At 35.3% G+C, this 23,048-nt stretch overlaps 1 protein-coding gene across 3 annotated transcripts in view; it reads right to left on the reverse strand.

Annotated features, from left to right (window-relative positions):
* The window catches only part of LUZP2 (leucine zipper protein 2), a 429,416-nt gene that overhangs the window by 17,354 nt on the left and 389,014 nt on the right, over window positions 1-23,048 (reverse strand). For all 3 annotated transcript variants that reach the window (XM_031026653.2, XM_031026657.2, XM_081798447.1), the window contains one exon: window positions 15,146-15,238. In XM_031026653.2, the coding sequence (XP_030882513.1) occupies window positions 15,146-15,238 (93 nt within the window). The remainder of the gene's footprint in view (window positions 1-15,145; window positions 15,239-23,048) is intronic.

A 23,048-nucleotide genomic window follows, 5' to 3' on the forward strand; every position in this document is an offset into this window, starting at 1 on the left:
GATGGCTGAGTAATATTCCATTGTATATATGGACCACATCTTCTTTATCTGTTGAAGGGCATCTCGGCTCTTTCCACATTTTGGCTATTGCGGACATTGCTGCTATGAACATTGGGGTGCATATGGCCCTTCTTTTCATTTTGTTTATTTTAAATTACCCTCTATTCCTTCTCTCGGAAATAATGAATAATAATTAAGAATTAAAGCGGATCGAATGATTTATCAGAAATCCATTTAAAGTCTTTAGCTTACATCTAATCCTGCTGATCACTATAACTTTGTTATTGGTATTAAACATTTGGTTCTACTTCACAAGGGAGATTAGTTATATCTCTTATGATCTTTCTCTAAAACACTAAAAGAACTCAAAATAATTAATGCAAAGGTGTAACTGGGCAACCTGAAATTCTACCAATAAAAAATTTCTTTGGCAGGTACGTAAGTCCAGTTGATTCTGCATATTTAAATAAAATATGCGACAGGCTGGAGGCTGAAAAGAGGGATTTTTCAAATATTATAGAGAAAAAAATGGAATTAAGAAGCCGAGTTACTTAAAAACATGAATACATTTTGGTTAAGTTTTTCTGTGATGCCACTTTTCTGCACTAAATAAATTTGTCATCTTTATTACAGAATGATATTTAGTACTATATTTAGTACTCCATATGAAATAGTTAAGCTTTTGAAAACCACAGCCCTAATTTCATAATTTTGGATGTTTTAGAGAAATATTAATATGCATCTGCTAAATGAGCATTTTGCTTGGTCCTGAAGGAAATACCAATATTTTTATGGTTCCTGTCCTGAAATTGTTTATTATCTAATGCAAAATGAGAACTCTGTACAAATAAGCAACATGCAAAATGGACTGTAATACAGGATAAAATATATATATAAACCAAGCACTATGGGAACCAAGAGGAGAAAGCCATTCTGTGTTTTCAAGACAGGAGGAGTCAAAGAATTATTATTATTTCTTGAAGATTTTACCCATTTATTTGAGATACAGAGAGAGCGAGAGAGAGCGCGAGAGAACGCAAGGGAGAGAGTGCGTGTACAAGTGGGGTTTGGGGAGGGGTAGAGGAAGAGGGAGAAGCAGACTCCCTGCTGAGCAGGGAGCCTGACATGGGGCTCGATCCCAGGACCCCGAGATCATGACCTGAGTTGAAGGCAGATGCTTAACTGACTGAGCCATCCAGCCACCCCAGGAGTCATTAATAAGTTAACCATTGTTATTACAGTTTCTGTGCAACTTCTGATAAGAACTGACACTTAAGTTCACATTCTTGCAACTTTAAATTGATGCTATAGTAGGGTAACATGGAGATTTATATCTAATGTGCAAAGCAGAAACCCGTTCTGAAGACCTTATGAAACTATGTACCATGCTGTATTATCTGGAGGCATGTCTGTTCCTTCTTGAAGGAACCACTATAGGACAGTAACAATGTCTTGTATGAAGCCAACCTCTTCAGATGTCTGATGAAGTCTAGCCCAGAATGATAATGTTGTGTGGTCTCTAAGCCCAATTACAGCAGGGCATGCCTTGCTTAGAAAATTTTGTTAGTGCAGCATCTGCCAACAACTCATCAGGTCCATCAAATACTACACAATGAATACTGGGTATAATAGCAAACTAGGATTTCTTAAATCTCTGCCAAAATTGTTTTAGCATAAAAAAGCTGGCATCATTTTCTACTCACAGCTCTAGGATTTATTTTCTGCACATTTTCCCCTCTCATTTCCCTAGTCAATACTTGCTGTTAAATAAACTCCCTTTGGTCAGGGACTTGCAAGCAGGTGTCATGGGAAGAAACAGAGCTCGTGCTCTCGATGCTAAAGAGAAGCTATTGTGTTTTTAATTTTCTCAGCACATTAAGAAAAATTAAATGTTTGCTATCTATAGGAGTCAGAAATATTGTGAAACACATTTACATTATCATTAAGTCTTAATCTCTAAGTGAAAATTAAAATTGAATGCTCAATGTCTTTAATTCTTGATATGCCATTAAACAATATGAGACACATTTGCAAACTTCAGATAAATGGGATGGAGCAGGTACATCCTTTGCTTTCTCCATGTGTCTCCATTATTATCATTTAATATACCGAACTGATAGTCTAATATGCTGCTAAGCCATTGGTGATCTTCTTAAAGTTTTCTAAGTCTACTAAAAAAAATGGGGGGGGCGGGCAAAGAATCCAAAGGACATTTTCCTAGGTGACCCTTTCTGGCCTGCATTGGTCAGGAAATAGAATGAACCCACAAAGATACCTAAGAAAATGTATAATCTCTGATTCCAAGTTTGGGACCTTGACATTGAAAATATGGAGACCTCGGATATTAAAATTACGAAGCAGCTTTTTTAGAATGTATTAGTAAGGATGTTGTAATATAACTGAATACTGTGTATTTAATTTAATATCATATATAATTATCATGACAAACCTGTAAGAAATCAACATCAAAGTTTCTCAAAATGTTTGCCAGGAAATATTGACAGAAAAAAATCTAGGTAGGTTATTAAAACAATACACATTCCTGGGCTGTGCCCCAGATCTACTGATTAATAATCTATGGGAGTGAAGCTTGACCATAAGCAGTTTTACCAGGTGACTTGGTAATTCATAGGCATGCAAAAGTTTGAAAATCATTGATCTACATTATATAGATAAGGGATCTAGATTATAAAATCACTTGCCAAAAGTGACATGTTAGGAAATAGGAAAGCTGGCATTCAAATCTAGGTTTTATGTAATTTCAAGGTTTTCTCTACCATATTGTTTAGTATCAGGTATACCAACAGGAATCAAAATGCATCTCTTTTGCTATGTTTTACTAAGAGATTGCATGCACTCCCATCGGCTCTCAGTGAGGCTGCTGATGATCACAGAATTCTGGAATTTAAAGAGATGCTCACATGATAGTTCTTTTCCTTTTTCCTATTAGTGTTTCATTTCCCAAATACATCCAGAATAGTTGTTTTCCATTATTGTTTTAAAGATTTATTTGTTAGAGAGAGAGAGAGAGAGAGAGCGCATGGGGGGAAGGGCAGAAGGAGAGGGAGAGATAGTCCTAAGTAGACTCTGCATTGAACACAGAGCTTGATGCAGGGCTGGATCCCATGACCCTGAGATCACGACCAAGTGTAAATCAAGAGTTGGATGCCCAACTGACTATACCACCCAGGCGCCCCAGTTTTTCATTATTCATTCATAAAATATACTATGTCTTCCAGTGGCTAATTCTGTGTTCATATACTTTTCATTAAGAGTTCACTTTTATATTTGATTGAAATATTCTCCTTCTTATAGCTGTTTTCACTGGCAACGTCTGGTTCTGCCCTGGAGAGTAACACTGCATTAAGACTGCTCCCTATTTCACATTATAGTTTTTTCTCTTTTGAGAAATTAATTAAAATATACAATTAAAAAATATTTATTGAGGTTCTAAGTGAAAGGCATAGCTTTGCATAAATGAATGGATAGTGATAATTACTGAGGACCTGCTATGTGCCCATGATAAACTAGGTGTTAAGCTGGACTATCTCACTGGAAGTGAGATATATAAACAAGTTATATAAGGTAGGCAACATTTATCTCTTTGTCAGAGGAGGAAAATGAGCCTCAAAGGTGTTAAATAGTCATGGTTACACATCAGGTAACTGGTTGAAACAGAAATGAATCTGATCAACATTATATACTGAATTTCCTCTTGAGCCTTTCCTCCCAAGCTTTAGTAGACACACTTCATTTGTCCCTGCTGAACTTAGCAGTGTCATTTCTAGAATGGGACATGCTTTATCAGTCTAGACTGATAAGTAAAATCGGATAAAGGATTTCTCTTCCTTATTCTGGATATAGTATTAAAATTACTTGAAATTAACACTGTAACTTCATGCAGTTGTTTTGCAAATGACATCACAGTTTGAGTTGGAGCATAGTCACTTGAAACTCTTTAATCTGTTACGAGATAAATATACAAAAATTAATCCCATCTAAATGCTAGCAATTAACAATCTGGAATGAAATTAAGAAAAAAACTCCATTCATAATAACATCAAAAGGAATTTAAAAATTAGGAATAAAGAAAACAAAGGAAGTGCAAGACTTGTACACTGAAAATCTACAAAATATTACTGAAGGAAATTTTAAAAGATATAAGTAAGTGGAGAGATAACCAATGTTTATAGATTGGGAGAATCAATATTGTAAGACAACAATTCTCCCCAAATTGATCTATAGGTTCAATGCAAATTCTGTCAAAATCCCAACAGTTTTTTTTTTTTTATTGTAACTGAAAAGCTGAACCTAACATTAACAAGGAAATGGAAGATATTCAAAATAGCCAGAGCAATCTTGAAAACAACAACAAAGTAAGGGGACGTTAACTTTCCAATCTCAAACTTGCCATAAAGCTCAGTAATTGAGAAAGTATGGTACGGGCTTAAGGGTAGACATATAGATCAATGAAACAATTGAAAGTTAAGAAATGAATTCAGATTTGTAGTCAATTATTTTTGACAAACGTGCCAAAGCAATTCAATAGGGAAAGTATATTCATTACAACAAATTTTTTTAAAAGATTTTATTTATTTATTGGGGTGGGGGGAGAGCTTGAGCAGGGGGAAGGGGAGGTGCAGAGGAAGAAGCAGACTCCGTACTAAGCAGGGAGCCAGACCCAGGGGCTTGGTCCCAGTACCCCAGGGGCTCCATACCAAGACCCCGGTATCATGACCTGAGTAGAAGGCAGACATTTAACAGACTGAGCCACCCAGGTGCCCCTACAATAAATTGTTTTGAAGACTAAGCCAGCTGAGTATCAATATGCAAATAATAAAAATAGATCCTTATTTCACACCATGCAGAAAAATTAACTCAAAATGGGTAATAGATTTAAATGTAAGAAATAAAACTAAAAACATTTTTTATAAGAAAATGTAGAAAAAAATCTTTATATTCTTAGATTGGGTAAATATTTTTTAGATAAATCAAAATCATGATCAAGAAAAGAAAAAATGATAAACTGGACTTTACTGAAATTAATAACTTTTGTGTTTTAAAATACACTATTTAAGATTACTGGTTTGCCCCCTGATATATAAATAGCTTGGAAGTTGCCACTTTTACCTCAAAACAAGAAAAAAACAAACTGATAATTTTTCTTAGATCTGTCAGAGAATTGAGGTCCCCAGACAAATCATCACCCCCAAAACTGGAGAGACAGGTAAATATATAGAATACAGACAAACTTACCTGAAGTAGAAAGCCCAGGGAGCCATTACCTTATAGGAACACTTAAAAGTGTGACATCTCAAAGGATTATGAAATGCCTCCCCTCCCCCACACCATAACAGCATATGAAATGTGATTACAATTAAAAGAACTGCAAAGTTCAGACTCTATTTAAGAAGAGTCTAGGGAAACCTGAAGACATCAGGGTGAGAAAGACAAGGAGATTAGCAGAAATTAAGGCCTCTGACATGTATAGACAAAGCAAACAGTAACCACAGTCTAATTCCTAGCCAGATAACCTCATACTAAAGCTCTATCTACTTCAGTTCCCATTACCCAGTACACTGTGTCTGACTTTCATTAAAATTTGGCGGCACTGAATGGAGAATGATGTCATCATGGTGGTAGTATAGGTTGTTTCTGACTTCTATCCTCTTCACAAGAAGGCCAACTAGCAACTATCCATAGACAAGACGCCGTTGTAAAAATCCCAGAACCCAGGGGTGAGGCTGAAGCATCCCCAGGACTACAGAGACTGAGGACAGCATTAGAAGATTAAGATGAGTAGCTACACTCTGACATTTGCCCCTCCCAAGCCAGCACAGTGCTGCATCAAGAGGGCTCCCCAGGACTTATAACTTCTGGGGGGGATTGCTAAAAAAAGAGCCCAGTGTGAACATCCTGTTATCCCAGCATTGCAGGATTATTCCTGGGAGGCCCACTCAGGTCTTGCTTCAGGGGAAATCACTGGTGTAGTATGTGGGGTTAGGGATAATATAGAAATGGAAAAGAGGGTGTAACTTATAGTAACCAGCCCTCAGGACTTGGCAGATCATAAACCTGCATGCTGCAGAGCCTAAGCAGATTCCAACCAGCAGCTCTGCCCATCTACAATCCAAATTGTGTATAAAAAGAACATACCTCAACAAAATAAGGCCATATATAACAAGCCCACAGATAACAGCATACTCAATGGTGAGAATTTGAAAGCTATTTCTTTAAGATCAGGAACTAGACAAGGGTCAAGGGTGCCCGCTGTCACAACTCCTATTAACATATTACTGGAAGTCTTAGCCAGAGCAATCAAGTGAGGAAAAGAAATAAAAAGCATCCAAATCAGAAAGGAAGAAGTAAATTGTAGGTGACATGAATAGAATCGTAGGTGACAACGGAAATCCTAAAGACTCCGCCAAAAATTTATGAAAACTAAAAAACAAATTCAGTAAAGTTGTGGGATAAAAAACCCACATATAAAAATCAGTAGTCTTTCTATACACTAACAATAAATTATCTGAAAAGAAAATAAGGAATTTAACGCAATCCCTACCAAAATACCATCAGCATTTTTCAGAGAGCTAGAACAAACAATTCTAAAATTTGTATGGAACCACAAAAGACCCTGAATAGCCAAAGCAATCTTGAAAAAGAAAAGCAAAGCTAGAGGCTATCACAATTCTGGACTTTAAGTTCTATTACAAAGCTGTATTGATCAAGACAGTATGGTATGGTACTGGCACAAAAACAGACACATAGATCAATTGAACAGATTAGAAAATCCAGAAATGGACCCTCAACTATAGGTCAACTAATCTTTAACAAAGCAGGAAAGAATATTCAATGGAAAAAAGACAGGCTTTTCTAAAATGGTGTTGGAAAAACTGGACAGCAACATTTAGAAGAATGAAAATGGACCCCTTTCTTACACCATACACAAAAACAAATTCAAAATGGATGAAAGACCTAAATGTGAGACAGGAAACCATCAAAATCCTAGAGAAGAACACAGGCAGCAACCTTTTTGGCCTTGGCCATAGCAACTTCTTAGTAGACACATGTCCAGAGGTAAGGGAAACAAAAGCAAAAATGAACTATGTGGACTTCAAGATAAAAATACTTCTGTACAGCAAGGGAAACAATCAACAAAACTAAAATGAAACCTTTGGAATGGGAGAAGATATTTGCAAATGACATACCTGACAAAGGGTTAGTATCCAAAATCTATAAAGAAGTTATCAAACTCAACAAATAATCCAGTTAAAAAATGGGCAGAAGATATGAACAGAAATTTCTCCAAAGAAGACATACAGATGGCTAACAGTCACATGAAAAGATGCTCAACATTACTCAACATCAGGGAAATAAAAATCAAAACTATGATGAGATACCATCTCACACCTGTCAGAATGGCTAAAATTAACAACACAGGGAACAACAGGTGTTGGTGAGGATGTGGAGAAAAGGGAACCCTCCTACACTGTTGGTGGGACTGCAAACTGGTGCAGCCACTCTGGAAAATAGTATGGAGTTTCCTCAAAAAGTTAACACTGGAATTGCCCTACAATCTAGCAATTTCACTACTAGGTAAATACCCAAAGTATACAAAAATACTGATTTGAAGGAATACATGCACCCGATGTTTATAGCAGCATTACAATAGCCAAATTATGGAAAGAGTCAAAATGTCCATTGATTCATGAATGGATAAAGAAAGTAGTGTGTATACACACACATATATACATGTACATGTATATATATACATACATATATATACATGTACATGTATATATATACATACATACATATACATGTATATATACACATACATACATACATACAATGGAATATTACTCAGCCATAAAAAAGAATGAATTCTTGCCATTTGCAATGATGTGGATGGAACTAGAGGGTATTATGCTAAGCGAAATAAGTCAGTCAGAGAAAGAAAAATACCATATGATTTCACTCATATGTGGAATTTAAGAAACAAAACAGATGAACATTTTGGGGGGGAGAAGAGAGGCAAACCAGGAAACAGACTCTTAACTATGAAGAACAAACTGAGGGTTACTGGAGGGGAGGTGGGCAGGGGGATGGGTTAAATGGGTGATGGGTATCAAGGAGGGCACTTGTGATGAGCACTGAGTGTTGTATGTAAATGATGAATCACTAAATTCTATACCTGAAACAAATATTATACTGTATGTTAACTAACTGGAATTTAAACAAAAACTTGAAAAGAAAACATAACATGGGGGAAAAAAGGAAATAAGGAGTACAATCTCATTTATAATAGCATCTAAAACAATAAAATGATTTAGAAGAAATTTAACCAAGGATGTGACAGAGCTATACACTAAAACTATAGGATATTAATGAAAGAAATTGAAGAAGACAGAAATAAATTAAAGAGTCTTTCTGTTTTCTTGGAATGGAAGAATGAATATTGTTAAAATTTCCATACAACCTATAGCCATTGATAGATTTGATGCAATTCCTATCAAGATTCCAATGGCATTTTTTACAGAAAAAAGGAGAAACCATCCTAAAATTCATATGAAACCACAAAAGATACCTAATAGCCAAAGCTATCTTGAGAAACAAGAACAAAGCTGAAGACATCACACTTTCTGATTTCAAACTCTATTATGATAATAAAACCACTCACAAAAATTTCACACCATTCACAAAAATTAACTTGAAACAGATTCAAGATTTAAATGTAAGCCCTGACCATAAAACCCCTAGAAGAAAACAAAGTGAAAAAAAACTTTGACATTTGCCTTGGCAATGATTTCATGGATATCACATCAAAAGCACAAGCAACAAAAGCAAAAATTAACAAGGGGAACGACATCAAACTATAAAAAGCTCTGCACAGCAAAAGAACAACCAACAAACAAATGAAGAGGCAGCTTATGGAGTGGGAGGAAATATTTTCAAAGCAGTTACCTGATAAGTGGTTAATATCCAAAATATATAAGGAACTTGTACAAGTCAATAGTAAAAAACAAGCAATTTTGATAGAAAGAGACTAATCCACTATTACAGATAGAGACCACATGCAACACTCTCTGTCAATAACTGATAGATCACACAGACAGAAGAATCTGTAAGAATATGGTTGATCTGAACAACATCATAAATTAACTGGCTCTAACATTTATAGAATATTCCATCAAACAAGAGAGAAATACACCTTCTTCTTAAGGTCACATGGAATATTCACCAAGGTAGACTGCATTCTGGTCCATAAAACACACCTAAACAAATGTAAAGTATGCCATCAGACTGTAATGGAATAAAACTAGAAGTCACTTACAGAAAGATAACTAGTTGTTAAACAGAACTCTATGCACTCTTGCTCAATTATCTAAAACTGCACTAAAAAAAGTCTGTTACAAAGACACCATTAAAAAAAATGAAAAGATAAGAAACACACTGAAAGAAATATTTTCAAATCATATATCTGGCAAAGGATTTCACTGAAGAAAATATATGAATTGCTAGTAAGTACATGAAAATGTGTTCAATATTATTAACCATTAGGGAACTAACAAGTAAATTTGCAATGAAATCTGACTTCAGACTCACTAGAATTTGCCTTTGAAGCAAAATTTCAGATAATAAAAAATAGTGACAAAGATGTGGAGAAATTAGAATTCTATACATTGTTGATTAGGTTATAAATGCAAACACTGCATTTATAGTGCAGACACTTTGGAAAACCATTTGTTTCTTAAAAAGTCAAAAAAAAAATTTATCATATCCCATTCCATTTCTAGGTATCTACTCAAGAGACATTAAAACGTATGTCCACACAATGATGTTTATGTGAATGTTCACAGTGTCATTATTCATAATAACCAAAAAGTAGAAACCATCCAAAAGGTATCAACTAATGAGTGGATAAAGAAAATGTGGTATAGTCACATAACGGATCCTATTCAGCAATAACTACAACTATATGTTACAACATGGATGAGCCTCAAAATCATTACACTATGTGAAGGAAGTGAGATGCAAAATACTACATATTATATGATGAACATATAAAATTTATAAAAAGGCAAACCTATACAGATAGAAACTAGGTTAATGTCTGTCTGGGCTGAGGTTGAGAATAGAGATTAACTGTGAAAAGGCATGGGGATCTTACCAGGGTGATGGAAATGTTCTAAAGCTTGACTGTGGTAATAGTTGCACAACTCAATAAATTTCATGAATAACTGAAATATATACTTAAAAATGTGTGGTTTTGGGGGCACCTGGGTGGTTCAGTTGATTAAGCATCTGACTTGTAGTTTCAGCTCAGGTTATGATCTCATGGGTTATGAATGAGAAGGGCTCCTTGCTCAATAGGCAGTGTGCTTGAAGAATCTCTCCCTCTGCCCTTCCCCCCACTCACACATGTATGCTCTCTTTCTCTAAAATAAATAAATCTTTAAAAAAAATGTGTGATTTTTTTGGTATGCAAATTACACCTCATCAAAGTTTTTTTAAACTATTTTTTTTACAAATAAATTAGCTCTAATGTACATTTTTGTTTATTCTAGTTATTAAAAGAACATGAACCTCTTCTGTCTAGAAGTAAATGGACAAAAATTAACTTAAAATTCTTCCTCTGGTACTTTATTTTATCTGAGAACAACAATATAATTGCTTTTATTAATTAACATGAAAATCGGGGTCCATATTAGACTTTTATCTTTACTTCTGCATCTTTACTTGATCACAAAGTCCTATGGATTCCTCAGTTTGATATTATGTTGATTTCCTTCTCTCAACCATTTCTGTTACTGGCTTCATTCAGGTCCCTATTTTATGATACTTTTATTATCTTTAAAATGTCCTCATTTGGTAGTTTCTAGGTTTTTGAATTTCATGGAGTAGAAAAAGAAATTTTAAAAAAAGAAATGGGAATAAAACTGCCAACTATAATTTTGTCAAGTAAGGCCAGTAATATCAAAACTTACCTTAACAACTACCATCTACTTTCATTGTACAAAACTTAACTTGCACTGATTAATTTGATTAAAGAAAACTCTTTCATAAAATGCAGATACCAATTATTTGAAAATACACCCAAAGCATGCAGAATACAAATATGGAAAAGTGATTGCATTAGTCAGTGTACTCCAGAGAAAAAAAATTAATAGGATATATACATACATATATATATATAAGAAGGGATTTTATTATGGGAATTGGTCCAAGTGATTATGGAGGCTGAGATATGCCATGCTACGCCCTATGCAAGCTGGAGAATCAGGAAACTGGTGGCATAATTCAATCTAAATCTGAAGTGCTGAGAATCAGGTTCGCTGATGATAAGCTGAGGCCAAAGGCCTGAGAACTGGGGAAAGGTGGGGGGTATGCTGCTGGTCGAAGTCCCCACGTTGGAAGACCCAAGAACCAAGAGCTCTGATGTCTGTGGGCAGCAGAAGATGCATGTCCCAACTCAAAGAGAGAAAGAATTCACCCTTCTTCCACCTTTTTGTTCTATGTGGGTCCTCAAGGGATTAGAGAATTCCCACTCAATCCTCTTTACTTAGTCTACTGATTTAATGCTAATCTCTTCTGAGAACACCCTGTTAGACACGCCAGAAATAATGCTTTACCAGCATTTCTGAGCATGTTGATGCATAAACTTAATCATCACAAATTCACCCCTTGTCAATATGGCACCCATACACCTCACTTTACACCATACTTAATCTCCAAATAAAGACAATAAGGAAGCCATAATTCTGTCTAATATAACTATCTTTCCTACAACAGAAAATGCACTAATCCCTTTCTCAGAAAAGGGTAAATTTATATTGCTTTTACTTTATGAAACTATGTTTGGATACCTCTTTTGGACATTCAATTAAAGCAGCCCAAATTGGAGCTCAGTCTGCAGCTTGTTAAAGTCAACTTGAAGGTATTTTCATATTGCTGTATTAAAATGGAAGCAACCACATTTCATGATATTAAACACAAATGAGAATATTCTGGGTGATTTTAGACAAGCTGAGTAACAACAGTTCTCATAGATCCAAAGATCCCCCTGCTTTGGGGCGCCTAGGTGGTTCAGATGGTTAAGCGTCTGCCTTTGGCTCAGGTCGTGATCTCCAGCCCATGTCAGGCTCCCAGCTCAGCGGGGAGTCTGCTTCTCCCTCTCCCGCTGTCTCTCCCCCTGCCTGTGCTCGCTCTGTCTCTCTCTTTCCCTCAAATAAATAAATAAATAAAATCTTTTAAAAAAAAAAAGAAAAAAGATTCCTCTGCTTTCTTCCTGTAAGGTTGAAGAAGTCAGCAGAATTGGTCTCAGCGCTGGGGAATCCTACAAAGGAACTAAGCTCTCCATGCTTAAAATTAATCATATTCTGGTTACTGTAGCTTGGGGTGATGATGGTCCACTGGATTTCTCATGGAGAGTTTAGCAATGGATGAAATCCACATAACAGCTTCCTGATAAATTCCACAGTCCTACATCAACACTGGTCTTATATAGGTTACATAATAAATGAAGGGTTTTGGGATGGGTCTCTCCCACCCACTATCAAAGGTCATACACAGTTTTTCATATTACCAATATAGAACCTAATTTAGGCACTGCCCTCTTTTAAATGTAAATATAAGAGAGTCAGAAAAGTAGAAAATCCATTATTAAACAATATAGTAAAGGGATTATGTGTTATCTAAACCAAAGTTTTTCTAATTATGGCTCACAAACCATCCACCTCAGAATCACCTGGATTGGAAAGAGGGTTGCCAGGTCCATGTTAAAAAAAATATGGAGGTTACATTTAGTCCTATTCATTTATAAATGGAGGTTACATTTAGTCCTATTCATTTATAATTTCTTGAAGAATTTTTCAGAATCTTAATTTTTAAAAGCTCCCCACATGATTTTTACTATCATTTACATGTGAAATACATTGGCAGTAAAACTCGACTGCACATTAGAATCACCTGGAGTAATTGAAAAAATAAATACAACTAATGTCTAGATCCCACATGCCAAGATGTTGAGTTAATTTTTCTGATGTCAGCTCTGGGCATCAGTATTTTATAAGAACTCTCCAGGTGATGCTATTTTGAGGACAGCTAAGAACTGCAGATCTAAAACTTGACAGAAAGCTGTTAAAATATTTAAAACAAAAACAAAACCCCAAAGGATGTGATTCAATAGTATTCAATAGATGTTCACACCAGTTCCACTAATTCCTACCGCTTACATCTGGTGTATTTCACTCATCTATATTACTCTCGCAGCCTTTAAATGTAATTGAGTCTACAGCCTATGAACATTGAGCACTCCCTGCACTACAAAGTGTAGCTTCCTGGAAGTAGAAACTCCGAAGACTAAAATCTAGACAGAGGTCAGGTGAGAGAGAGAGCATTCACCTTGGTGCAGGTGGAGGCAGATTTTTGAAGGGACCCAGATTGGAACCTGCAACAAGGTAGTAGCTGCTTATGAGACTTATTGAAGGGAAAGGAATTATCAGGGACAAAAAAGGACAATAAAAGTAGAAGGAGAGTCAAACAAACAAACAAAAACAACTTACGATTTTGAGCAGGTCTCACTCTTGATAAGAAAAGTAGACCAGAATTTTGCTTTGGGAATCTGAGCAAAATACACAGTACTTTTCAGCTTTGTCTCCAAGGGGAACATCTTGTTTGTTTTTGTTTGTTTGTTTCTTTGGTAAGCTTGATGAAGTCCCAGTTCTTTTGTCCCTTTAGATGCTTCCACCACCTCATTACAAGAACGGTTTGCTCAAGGCACACATATGCTCACGGTCAGTACAGAGGCAGGAATAAGGCAACTGAATTCCTCCTAATCTAAGAGCTCAAAGTGGTACTTTTAAGGATCAAGCCTGAACATTACTCATAAGGGTGTAGCTTCCAAGATTCCTTTCTTTTCCTTCCTTTTTTTTAGTGATACACAATTAAGACAGAAACCAGTTTTAAGTGTACAGTATAATGATTTGGTATTGCCTATATTGCAAAATGATTTTTGGTAGTTTTAAGAAAATAAGAAATAAAAACATTCTCCTTAAAATTAACCCTATTGTCTCATAACTTAATTGGACACAAACATCTGAACCATAGCCTTAATTCAAACCAAACTCTTCAGCTTGGGAATCCAGGGTCTCTCATATTTAAGTCCCAAATTATCCTTTTAGGCATACATCCCACCACCTTCTGCACTCTATTCTCTAGTCATTTTATTCTGATGGTTTCTTGTCTCTGCACATTCACTCACACTGTCAGAGACCTATCTGTCTTTAGCAAAATGTTCCTTCCTACAGAAAACCTTCCTGAGTTCTTCATTTGGAAGTCCGTCGCAGAGATTTTCATTTTTACTTCTCATTAATTTTATTTTGTTCTGAATTGGTACATGTTCAAATATACAAAGATTTGAAGGCAAAATTGTTGAGAAATTCGTATTTTAAAATTCTCTTTGGCAGCCAGTAGAAGAAAAAGAGATAGACTCCATTAACTTATGTGTCTATTCTACCTTATTTTCTTTGCTGTAGCCTGATCTCTTTTCAATCATGAATAGCTTCAGCATATACTTTTCATTTTGTCAAATCAGTTAAAGCCTACTTTTGAATCTACTCAACACAGTTGTCATTTGCTGTTTCTCATATCCAGACATTATAGGTCTGTAATTAAAATAATTAAAATTTCATTACATTACTAGGAGAAATAAAAAAGGGCACAATTATGTATTTCCTATTATCATTTGAAGGTTAACAATCTCTCTACCTTCAACGTAATGTCTCTATTTTGCTGGGTTTATTTGCTTTACAGGGAGAATACTATTGAATCACATCCTTTGGGGTTTTGTTTTTGTTTTAAATATTTTAACAGCTTTCTGTCATGTGGTTGTGGGAATGAGCACATTGTTGGGCACGTGGTTACCCTCTTACTTCTCTGACAACTCAACTTCATAGTACTCCTAAGAGTCTGGTTACATTTCCTAACAGAATACTTACGTCATTGACAAGTTTTAAAGTACAGGGTTTAGATAGTAGATATCACATATAGAAAGTTTCGTGGTGGCATGAACTAGAATTGTTAAAATGCCTATGTTCTTATTTTCATGTTGAATGATATGAAAACCATTTTAAGTTATTCTTACATTTTGAGAATTGCACTCAGTGGTGTTGGGATTTTCTTCCTTTGTTGTCTCAACGTGAGAGCTCTCATTCCTTCCAGGAAAGATTTGCTGAGGCTAGAGAAAGAGAAAGTGAGAAATAAGTTCCACCAATAGATCCATGTGACTATTGTAAAATACGATACAATGGCAACATCACACTCAAGGAAAATGAATACAATGGAAATTTGTATATATCAGAGACCTTAAAAATTGTACATAAAAAGTCTTTGAAAGTACATAAAATAAGTTCTGTTCAATTTTGTATTAGTGAGGTCCAATGGCATTATTTTCCCACTGGAAGTATTTATTTCTTGCATAATAAGCTTTTATTTTAAGGTTACTACTTCTACAAAAAGCAGGAATCCTGTCTTTTCTCATATTTTAACTCCAAGTATATCTGAGAAATATAAGTGTACACTTCACATTCTCAATCAGAAGGAGAATGCTTCGTAACAGTTCACTATAATTTACATAGAGGATTACATTTATTTCAATGCTTTACTAACTAATCAAGCACTGCTTCATATCTCTGGAAACTTTAAATATTATTCTAAAATTCATCTCTTTAGGAACACTAATTTTTTTAAAAGATTTTATTTATTTGAGAGAGAGGGAGAGAATGAGCAGGCAGGTTGGGGGGCAGAGGGACAAGCAGACTCCCTTGCTAAGCAGGGAACCCTATGCTGGGATTGATCCCAGGACCCTGAGATCATGACCTGAGCTGAAGTCAGATACTTAACTGACTGAGTCACCCAGGCGCCCCTAAAAAAAAATTTTTTAAGGCAGTTTTTCAGGTTCTGGCCAGGGAAGGGTATGCATAATTAATATATGTAAATATCCACAATAGGCTGGTCTAAGATTATCCACTGAAATGTGTGTTTCTTGGGCAAAGCTGATTTGAATATGCTGTTAGGCTCATCAATCTGTGAGGGTACTATTGTAGGATAGACAAAAACTAAATTTAGTGAATGCTAACATGCTTGGATCTGAAACTGTGATCTCAGTGGAAGAAAGGGGCCTCTAAGCATTGGGGACCCAGGAAGATAAAGACAAAGATATGGTCTGATCAAAGTATCCAAACCCACTCAGATTTTGTCTGTGTTACTTTCACTGACCTGGTTTTCCATAGGCAGTTACATTCCTTCGCAGGGGAACATTCTTACAAAATAATACTTTGATAAAAATAAAAACCAAAGGTATTTCATAAAACTAGTAGAGTATTAAATGTAAAAAAAATCCATAAAACTAGTAGCATATTAGAGAAGTAATAGAAAATAAAGCACTTTAGTTGGCTAAAATAGTTCCTATATTAAGTTACCCAAATCCTGGGCTTTACATATAATAACTGATAAACAAATAACTACATAAAATTCTTTTTTCTTTATACTTAAAGGAGTTCAGCTTCATTGTATGAGTTCCAGAAGGCACTAAGTGTTTTCCCCTCTCTTAGTCCCTCTTTCTCTCCTATTCTTCCTTGCTTAAGACACCTATCTTCTGATCTCCCCTCTATATATTCCATAAGAATAAGAAATTTAAACAGGAAAACAAAATGTCTTTGAATAAGCCAGTACTCGTATTAGATGTTGTTGGTGGATATAAAGATGAGAAAGGTGTTGTTTTTGTCTTCATAGAATTTATACAATCTGATTTTTAGTCACATAAATAGCCCTAAGATAAAGCAGATTAATAAAAGAGGGCACAAACAAAATTGTATATATTTGGAGAGAATGGACATTAAATCCATTTGTGATAATAATAAAAGACACGATGGAAAGGGAAAGCTTTAAAATGAGCCGCTGAGTGATTAAGGCAAGAATGAGGGAGAGCATTCTAGGTGAAGGGGACAGTATAAGCAAAGATACTAGGAAGAAGATTCAGCTGTTTTTCTGTTGGTTTACAGGGTAGCAGCAGAGTGAGCATGAGAAAAATGCTCAAGAAAAATGCTACAAAGTAGGAAGGAAATTCCAAAATTGAGCAGCAAAGTATGCATTTAAATTTAGTAGCCAAGTCAGAGTCCACTGGATATTTTAACGCAGGCATATGACATGGCTAGAGCCTCTGTTAGGGTGATATAGCAGCAGTATAAAGGCAAAAACGGAACAGAAGAAAATTAGGGTGGGAATTCAAGAAGGAAACAACAAACGTTGATCAAGTAGATGGTAACAAAGGCTGAACTAAAGTATTAATTCTGGCAATAGAAAAGAGATTGCTCCTTGTTGAGAGCAAAGATTAGAACCTCCAAAATTGAAAAATTCTATAGAAATAGAGAAACCCAGAGAAAAGATAGCTTTGTAGCAAAGACGGTTACTTGTGTATTGCTAATAGAGAGTTCAAAGCACTTGTGACTCTTAGAGAGGCACTATTCAATAGCAGTGTTAAATATATTAACATGAATCAAAACAGCTATTTAATATAGTTAAAACCTACTGGACTTCCTATAACCTACAAATTACAGATAATGTGAAGAAATAGGTTAAAAAGTACAGGGGGAAGGGGCGCCTGGGTGGCTCAGTTGGTTGGGCGACTGCCTTCGGCTCGGGTCATGATCCTGGAGTCCCGGGATCGAGTCCCGCATCGCGCTCCTTGCTCAGCGGGGAGTCTGCTTCTCCCTCTGACCCTCCTCCCTCTCATGCTCTCTGTCTCTCATTCTCTCTCTCGCAAAATAAAAAAAATAAAAAAATAAATGAGGAAACTCTAAAAAAAAAAAAAAAAAGTACAGGGGGAATACATAAATGGTAAGAGTTAAGGAGCGTTTCCCCTGGCAATCACAGCAAGAATCACAACTGTAAAAAGATAGAGTAAATCCCATTATCAGGCAAGGAGTAATTTTAGTGTATTTTGTTTCTGTTGAACAATCAAAGCATTGAATAAATAGTCCCAACATACCTTTGAAAATTCATTTATTGTATAACAGCATTAAAAGAAATTGAAATACAAAATTCATTCATCATTCTAGCAATAATTATTTTTACTTCTCAATGTTATCTTTCAGTCTTTGTCTGTATCCTCATGCATGAATATTTACAGAGTCACAATTACAGTGCTCATGACATATTTCTGTTTTTACACACATATATATGTTTTAATCCTAAAGATAAATGTGAGGATGTAAGTATTCTTTACATGTCTAATTAATATTTCATAGAATGAACTTGTAAAAATGTATATTTCAGTTAAAGACTGGTGGTTCTGAATTTTAGGTTATAATATTGGGAAGAATATCAGTCTTCTTGGTACCAGTTTGCAAGATAGCTCATATCACACTAGTCATTGGTTTAAATGTCTGACTCTCTTTAAAAGCTGGGAACCCATGAAGGAAAGATATCATGCCTTATTCGTTATTGCATCCTTTGAAGCTAGTACATATTCTGCACTCAGTAAGTTTTGTTTTTCTTTTCATCATTTACTTAAGATATATTTCTTAGGACTAAAGGAAAATAAGAATTAAGGAGCAAAACTAAATCAAGAGGAGTGGATATATTTATGTCTAGAGAAGTCTTTCCAAAATATGGCAATTTGAATTACTTCTAGCAGCATGAGTCAAAATTAATCGTGCATACACTCTATGAAAGCAGTGTGTTTGGAACTGAGATCAAACATTAAAAACATAGTTCTTGATCTCAAAGAGCTACCATCTGCTCCTCATTAATTGTCATCATATCTTTTACCTTCCTAATAGCTCCTGATTTCATTCTGGAGGGTTACCTCGTTCATGGTATGGTGTTTCCAAAGTACTGTTTTATGTATCAAATTCCCTGACCCATCCAAGATATTGGCACGTGACCCAAGTTAGGTCATGATACCTCCATTCTTATAATATTGATTACATTAAGAGGACCCATAAATGGTTAGGTACACTAATTCCAGTAGGGTGACTTGTCCAAGTTGTTTCTACAATAAGACCCTTCCTTATGGTTCATACATCCAGTCTTCTAAAGCAGCCTTTGTTTCTGCCCATTTCTAGATGTGTTACTTCTATCTTTTCCTTGGTACTATGAGCTCCTGATGTTCTATCAATAAAGCCCCTTAATTTAATCTGGTAAGGGTCAGTGTTGGTTGCATGTAATCACAGAGACCTGGATGATACAGAGAGTCAAATCAATAAAATAAAACTGATAGCATAACATAAGGGCTGAGGTAAAGGTTTACCATGGAAACTAAGAGGAGGGAAACCTAACCCAGCTAGAGAAGCTCAAAAGAATAATAACAGGCTGGCCAATGATGGAGATTACATTTTAGGGTAGATATTCAATATCTTCCTAAAAATGTAAGTATGTAGCATATTAATAAATTTTAATGTTTGATTTTTTTTCATGCAAGTACTATACATTTGTGAAAATGCTCCCAGATTTTGGTGGTAAGGCTGAGACAAGGAATATGTCCAAAATAAAAGGTTTTATCTATCTATCTATCTATCTACCTACCTACCTACCTACCTACCTACCTCTCTATCTGATTTTATGGGATTTTGTTACTTTGGACAGATGATAAAAAGAGCTTTATTAACTATTAAGTTCACAAAAAGCAGAGGGAAAAGAATGACAGTGTAACTTTTCTCCTCCATAAGTTTGCCAAGGCTACCCTTGTGCTCACATATTAATAAACTGGGGTGCCTGGTTTGCCAATGTCTATATCAATACTGAAGTTATCTCCATTTTGCTTCAGGAAAAAAAAATTACATATATTACTTTCAACAACTGGAGGAAATGATACATTGCTTCACCAGTGTGAGCAACGAAGTATAAAAAGTTAAATCACTTTAAATACAAAAATGTAGTATTTAATTGAGGAACTGCTTACACTTAAATATAATACATGTAATGCTTAATATAGGCTTTTGCCATCAGTGAGATGCTCCTTGTGGAAAGAAGCTTTGTTGAATATGATGAATTAATACAGAATGGGAACTAACTTTGGAGAAAAGATAATATACTTTTGGAGTTAAAGAAATGAGGATTCAGATTCTGGATTAGCCATAAATAAATTGGGGACTTGGAAAATTTATATAATTTTGGAGGGTCTCTGTTTTCTGCTGCTTTGCTAAATTAGGTCAAGAATACCTAGCTTGCAGTATGGTTTTGTTTTGTTTTGTTGGTTGCTATTTTTTTTTTTACTTTATATTTTTATTTTATTTTATTTTAAAGATTTTATTTATTTATTTGACAGAGAGAGAGATAGGGAGAGCAGAAACACAAGCAAGGGGAGTGGGAGAGGGAGAAGCAGGCTTCCCACCAAGCAGGGAGTCCAATGTGGGGCTCGATCCCAGGACCCTGGGATCATGACCTGAGCCGAAGGCAGACGCTTAACAACTGAGCCACTCAGGTGCCCCTTTACTTTATATTTTTAGAGCAATTTTAGGTTCACAACAAAATTGAGGGATAGGTACGGAGATTTTTCATACAGCCCCAGTCCCACACATGCATGGCCTCCCCCATTATCAACATCTCACACCAGGTTGATACAAATCTTATCAAGGATAAACCTGCATCAACACATCATAGTCATCTAGTGTCCATAGTTTTCATCAGGGTTCACTCTTGGGTTTGGAATAATGTATAATAACATATATCCATTATTATATTATCAGAGTATTTTTCATGGCTCTAAAAATGTTCTGTGTCCTGCCTATTCATCCTTACCTTCCTCAACCCTGGAAACCACTATTCTTTTAATTTTTTCCATAGTTTTTCCTTTTCTAGAATGTCTTATAGTTGAAATCATACAGTACATAGCTATTTCAGATTGACTTCTTTCATTTAGTAATATGCATTTATGTTTCCTCCATGTCTTTTCATGACCTAATAGCTCATGTCTTTTTAGTATTGATTAATATTCCATTGTCTGGATGTACCATAGTCCAAGACCAGATGACTCACAGCGATTTCTACAAATACTTAATGAATAATTAATACCAATCCTTCTCAAACTCTTCCTAAATATAGAAGAAGAGCAAATAATTCCAAACTAATTTCACAAGGCCAGCATCACACAGACACCAAAGTCAGACAAGTACACTGCAAGAAAAGGAAGTTGCAGGACAATATCCCTGATAAACATGGATGCAAAAATTCTCAACAAAATATTAGCAAATCAAATTCAAAAATACACTAAAAAGATCATATACCATAATCAAGTGGGATTTATTCTAGTGATGCAGGATGGTTCAATATCTGTAAATCAGTCAGTGTGATATTATCATATTAACAAAATGAAGGATAAAATCATATAAGCATCTCAGTATGCAGAAAAAGCATTTGTTAAAACTCAACATCCATTTACCTCCCAAAAACTCTCAACAAAGTGGTTATAGAGGAAACGTACTTAAACGTAATAAAGACCACATATAACAAGCCCACAGTCAATATCATATTCAATGATGAAAAGCTAAAAGCTTTTCCTCTAAGATGAGGAATAAGACAAGAATATCCACTCTTGCCATTTTTATTAAACACAGCATTGGAAGTTCTAGCCAGAGCAGGTAGGCAAGAAAAAATAAATAAAAGGTATCCAAATGGAAAGAAATAAGTAAACTTGCCTCTGTTCACAGGTGACGTGATATTATATATATATAGAGAGAGAAAACCCTAAAGACCACTCCAAAAACCTGTTAGAACTAATAAGACATTCTGAATAGTAAATGAATCCAGTAATGTTGCAGGATACAATGACAATATACAAAAATCTATTGTGTTTCTATACATTAATAACAAACTGTCAAAAAGAAAAATTAAGGGAGTGCCTGGGTGGCTCAGTCGGTTAAGCCTTAGGCTCAGGTCATGATCCCAGGGTCCTCTGTTTTGCTTCTCCCTCTCCTGCTCCCCCTGCTTGTGCTCTCAATCTCTCTGCCGTCACATAAATAAATAAAATCTTAAAAAAAAGAAAAGAAAGAGAAATTAAGAAAATAATCCCAGTTACAATAGCATTAAAAACTATAAAATGCTTAGAAATAAACTTAAACAAGGAGATGAAAGACCTGTACACTGAAAACTATAAAACCTTAAAGAAAAAAATTGCAGAAGACACAAATAAATAGATAAATATTTCATGCTCACAAATTGGACGACTCAATATTGTTAAAATGTCCATGGACCCAAAGAAATCTACAGATTCAATGCAATCCTTATCAAAATTCTAATGGCATTTTTCACAGAAATAGATTAAATAATCCTAAAATGCATGTGGAACCACACAAGACCCCATACAGCCAATGCAATCTTAACAAAGGATGAAGCTGAAGGCATCAGGCTCCCTGATTTCAAACTATACCATAAAACTACAGAAATCAAAAAAGTGTGGTATTGGTACAAAAACAGAGACACATGGACCAATGGAACAGAACAGAGAGCTCAGAAATACACTTGCACATATACGTTCAATTAATTTATGATACAGATGCCAAGAATATACAATGGGGAAAGGACAGTCTCTTCAATAAATGGTGGTGGGGAAACTGGACAGCCACATGCAAAATAATAAAACTGGACTGCTATCTTACACCATACACAAAAATGAACTCAAAATGGATAAACATCTTGAATATAAGACCTGACACTATAAAATTCCCAGAAGAAAATGTAGGTAGTAAGCTCCTTGATATTGATCTTGGAAATGATATGACACCAAAAGCAAAGGCAACAAAAGCAAAAATAAGTAAGTGAGATTACATCAAATGAAAAAACTTCTTCCCAGCAAAGGGAACCATTTACCAAAATGAAAAGACAATGTACTGAATTGGGAAAAATATTTTCAAATCATATATAGATGGCCAATGGGTGCTTGAAAAGATGCTCAACATCACTCATCATCAGGGAAATGCAAATCAAAACCACAAGGAGCTATCATCTCACACTTGTTAGAATGGCTATTATAAAAAAGATAAGAAATA

Source organism: Leptonychotes weddellii, chromosome 11, assembly GCF_054177405.1.
Source record: "Leptonychotes weddellii isolate Sample4059 chromosome 11, ASM5417740v2, whole genome shotgun sequence".
In the NCBI taxonomy this organism is placed as follows: domain Eukaryota; kingdom Metazoa; phylum Chordata; class Mammalia; order Carnivora; family Phocidae; genus Leptonychotes; species Leptonychotes weddellii.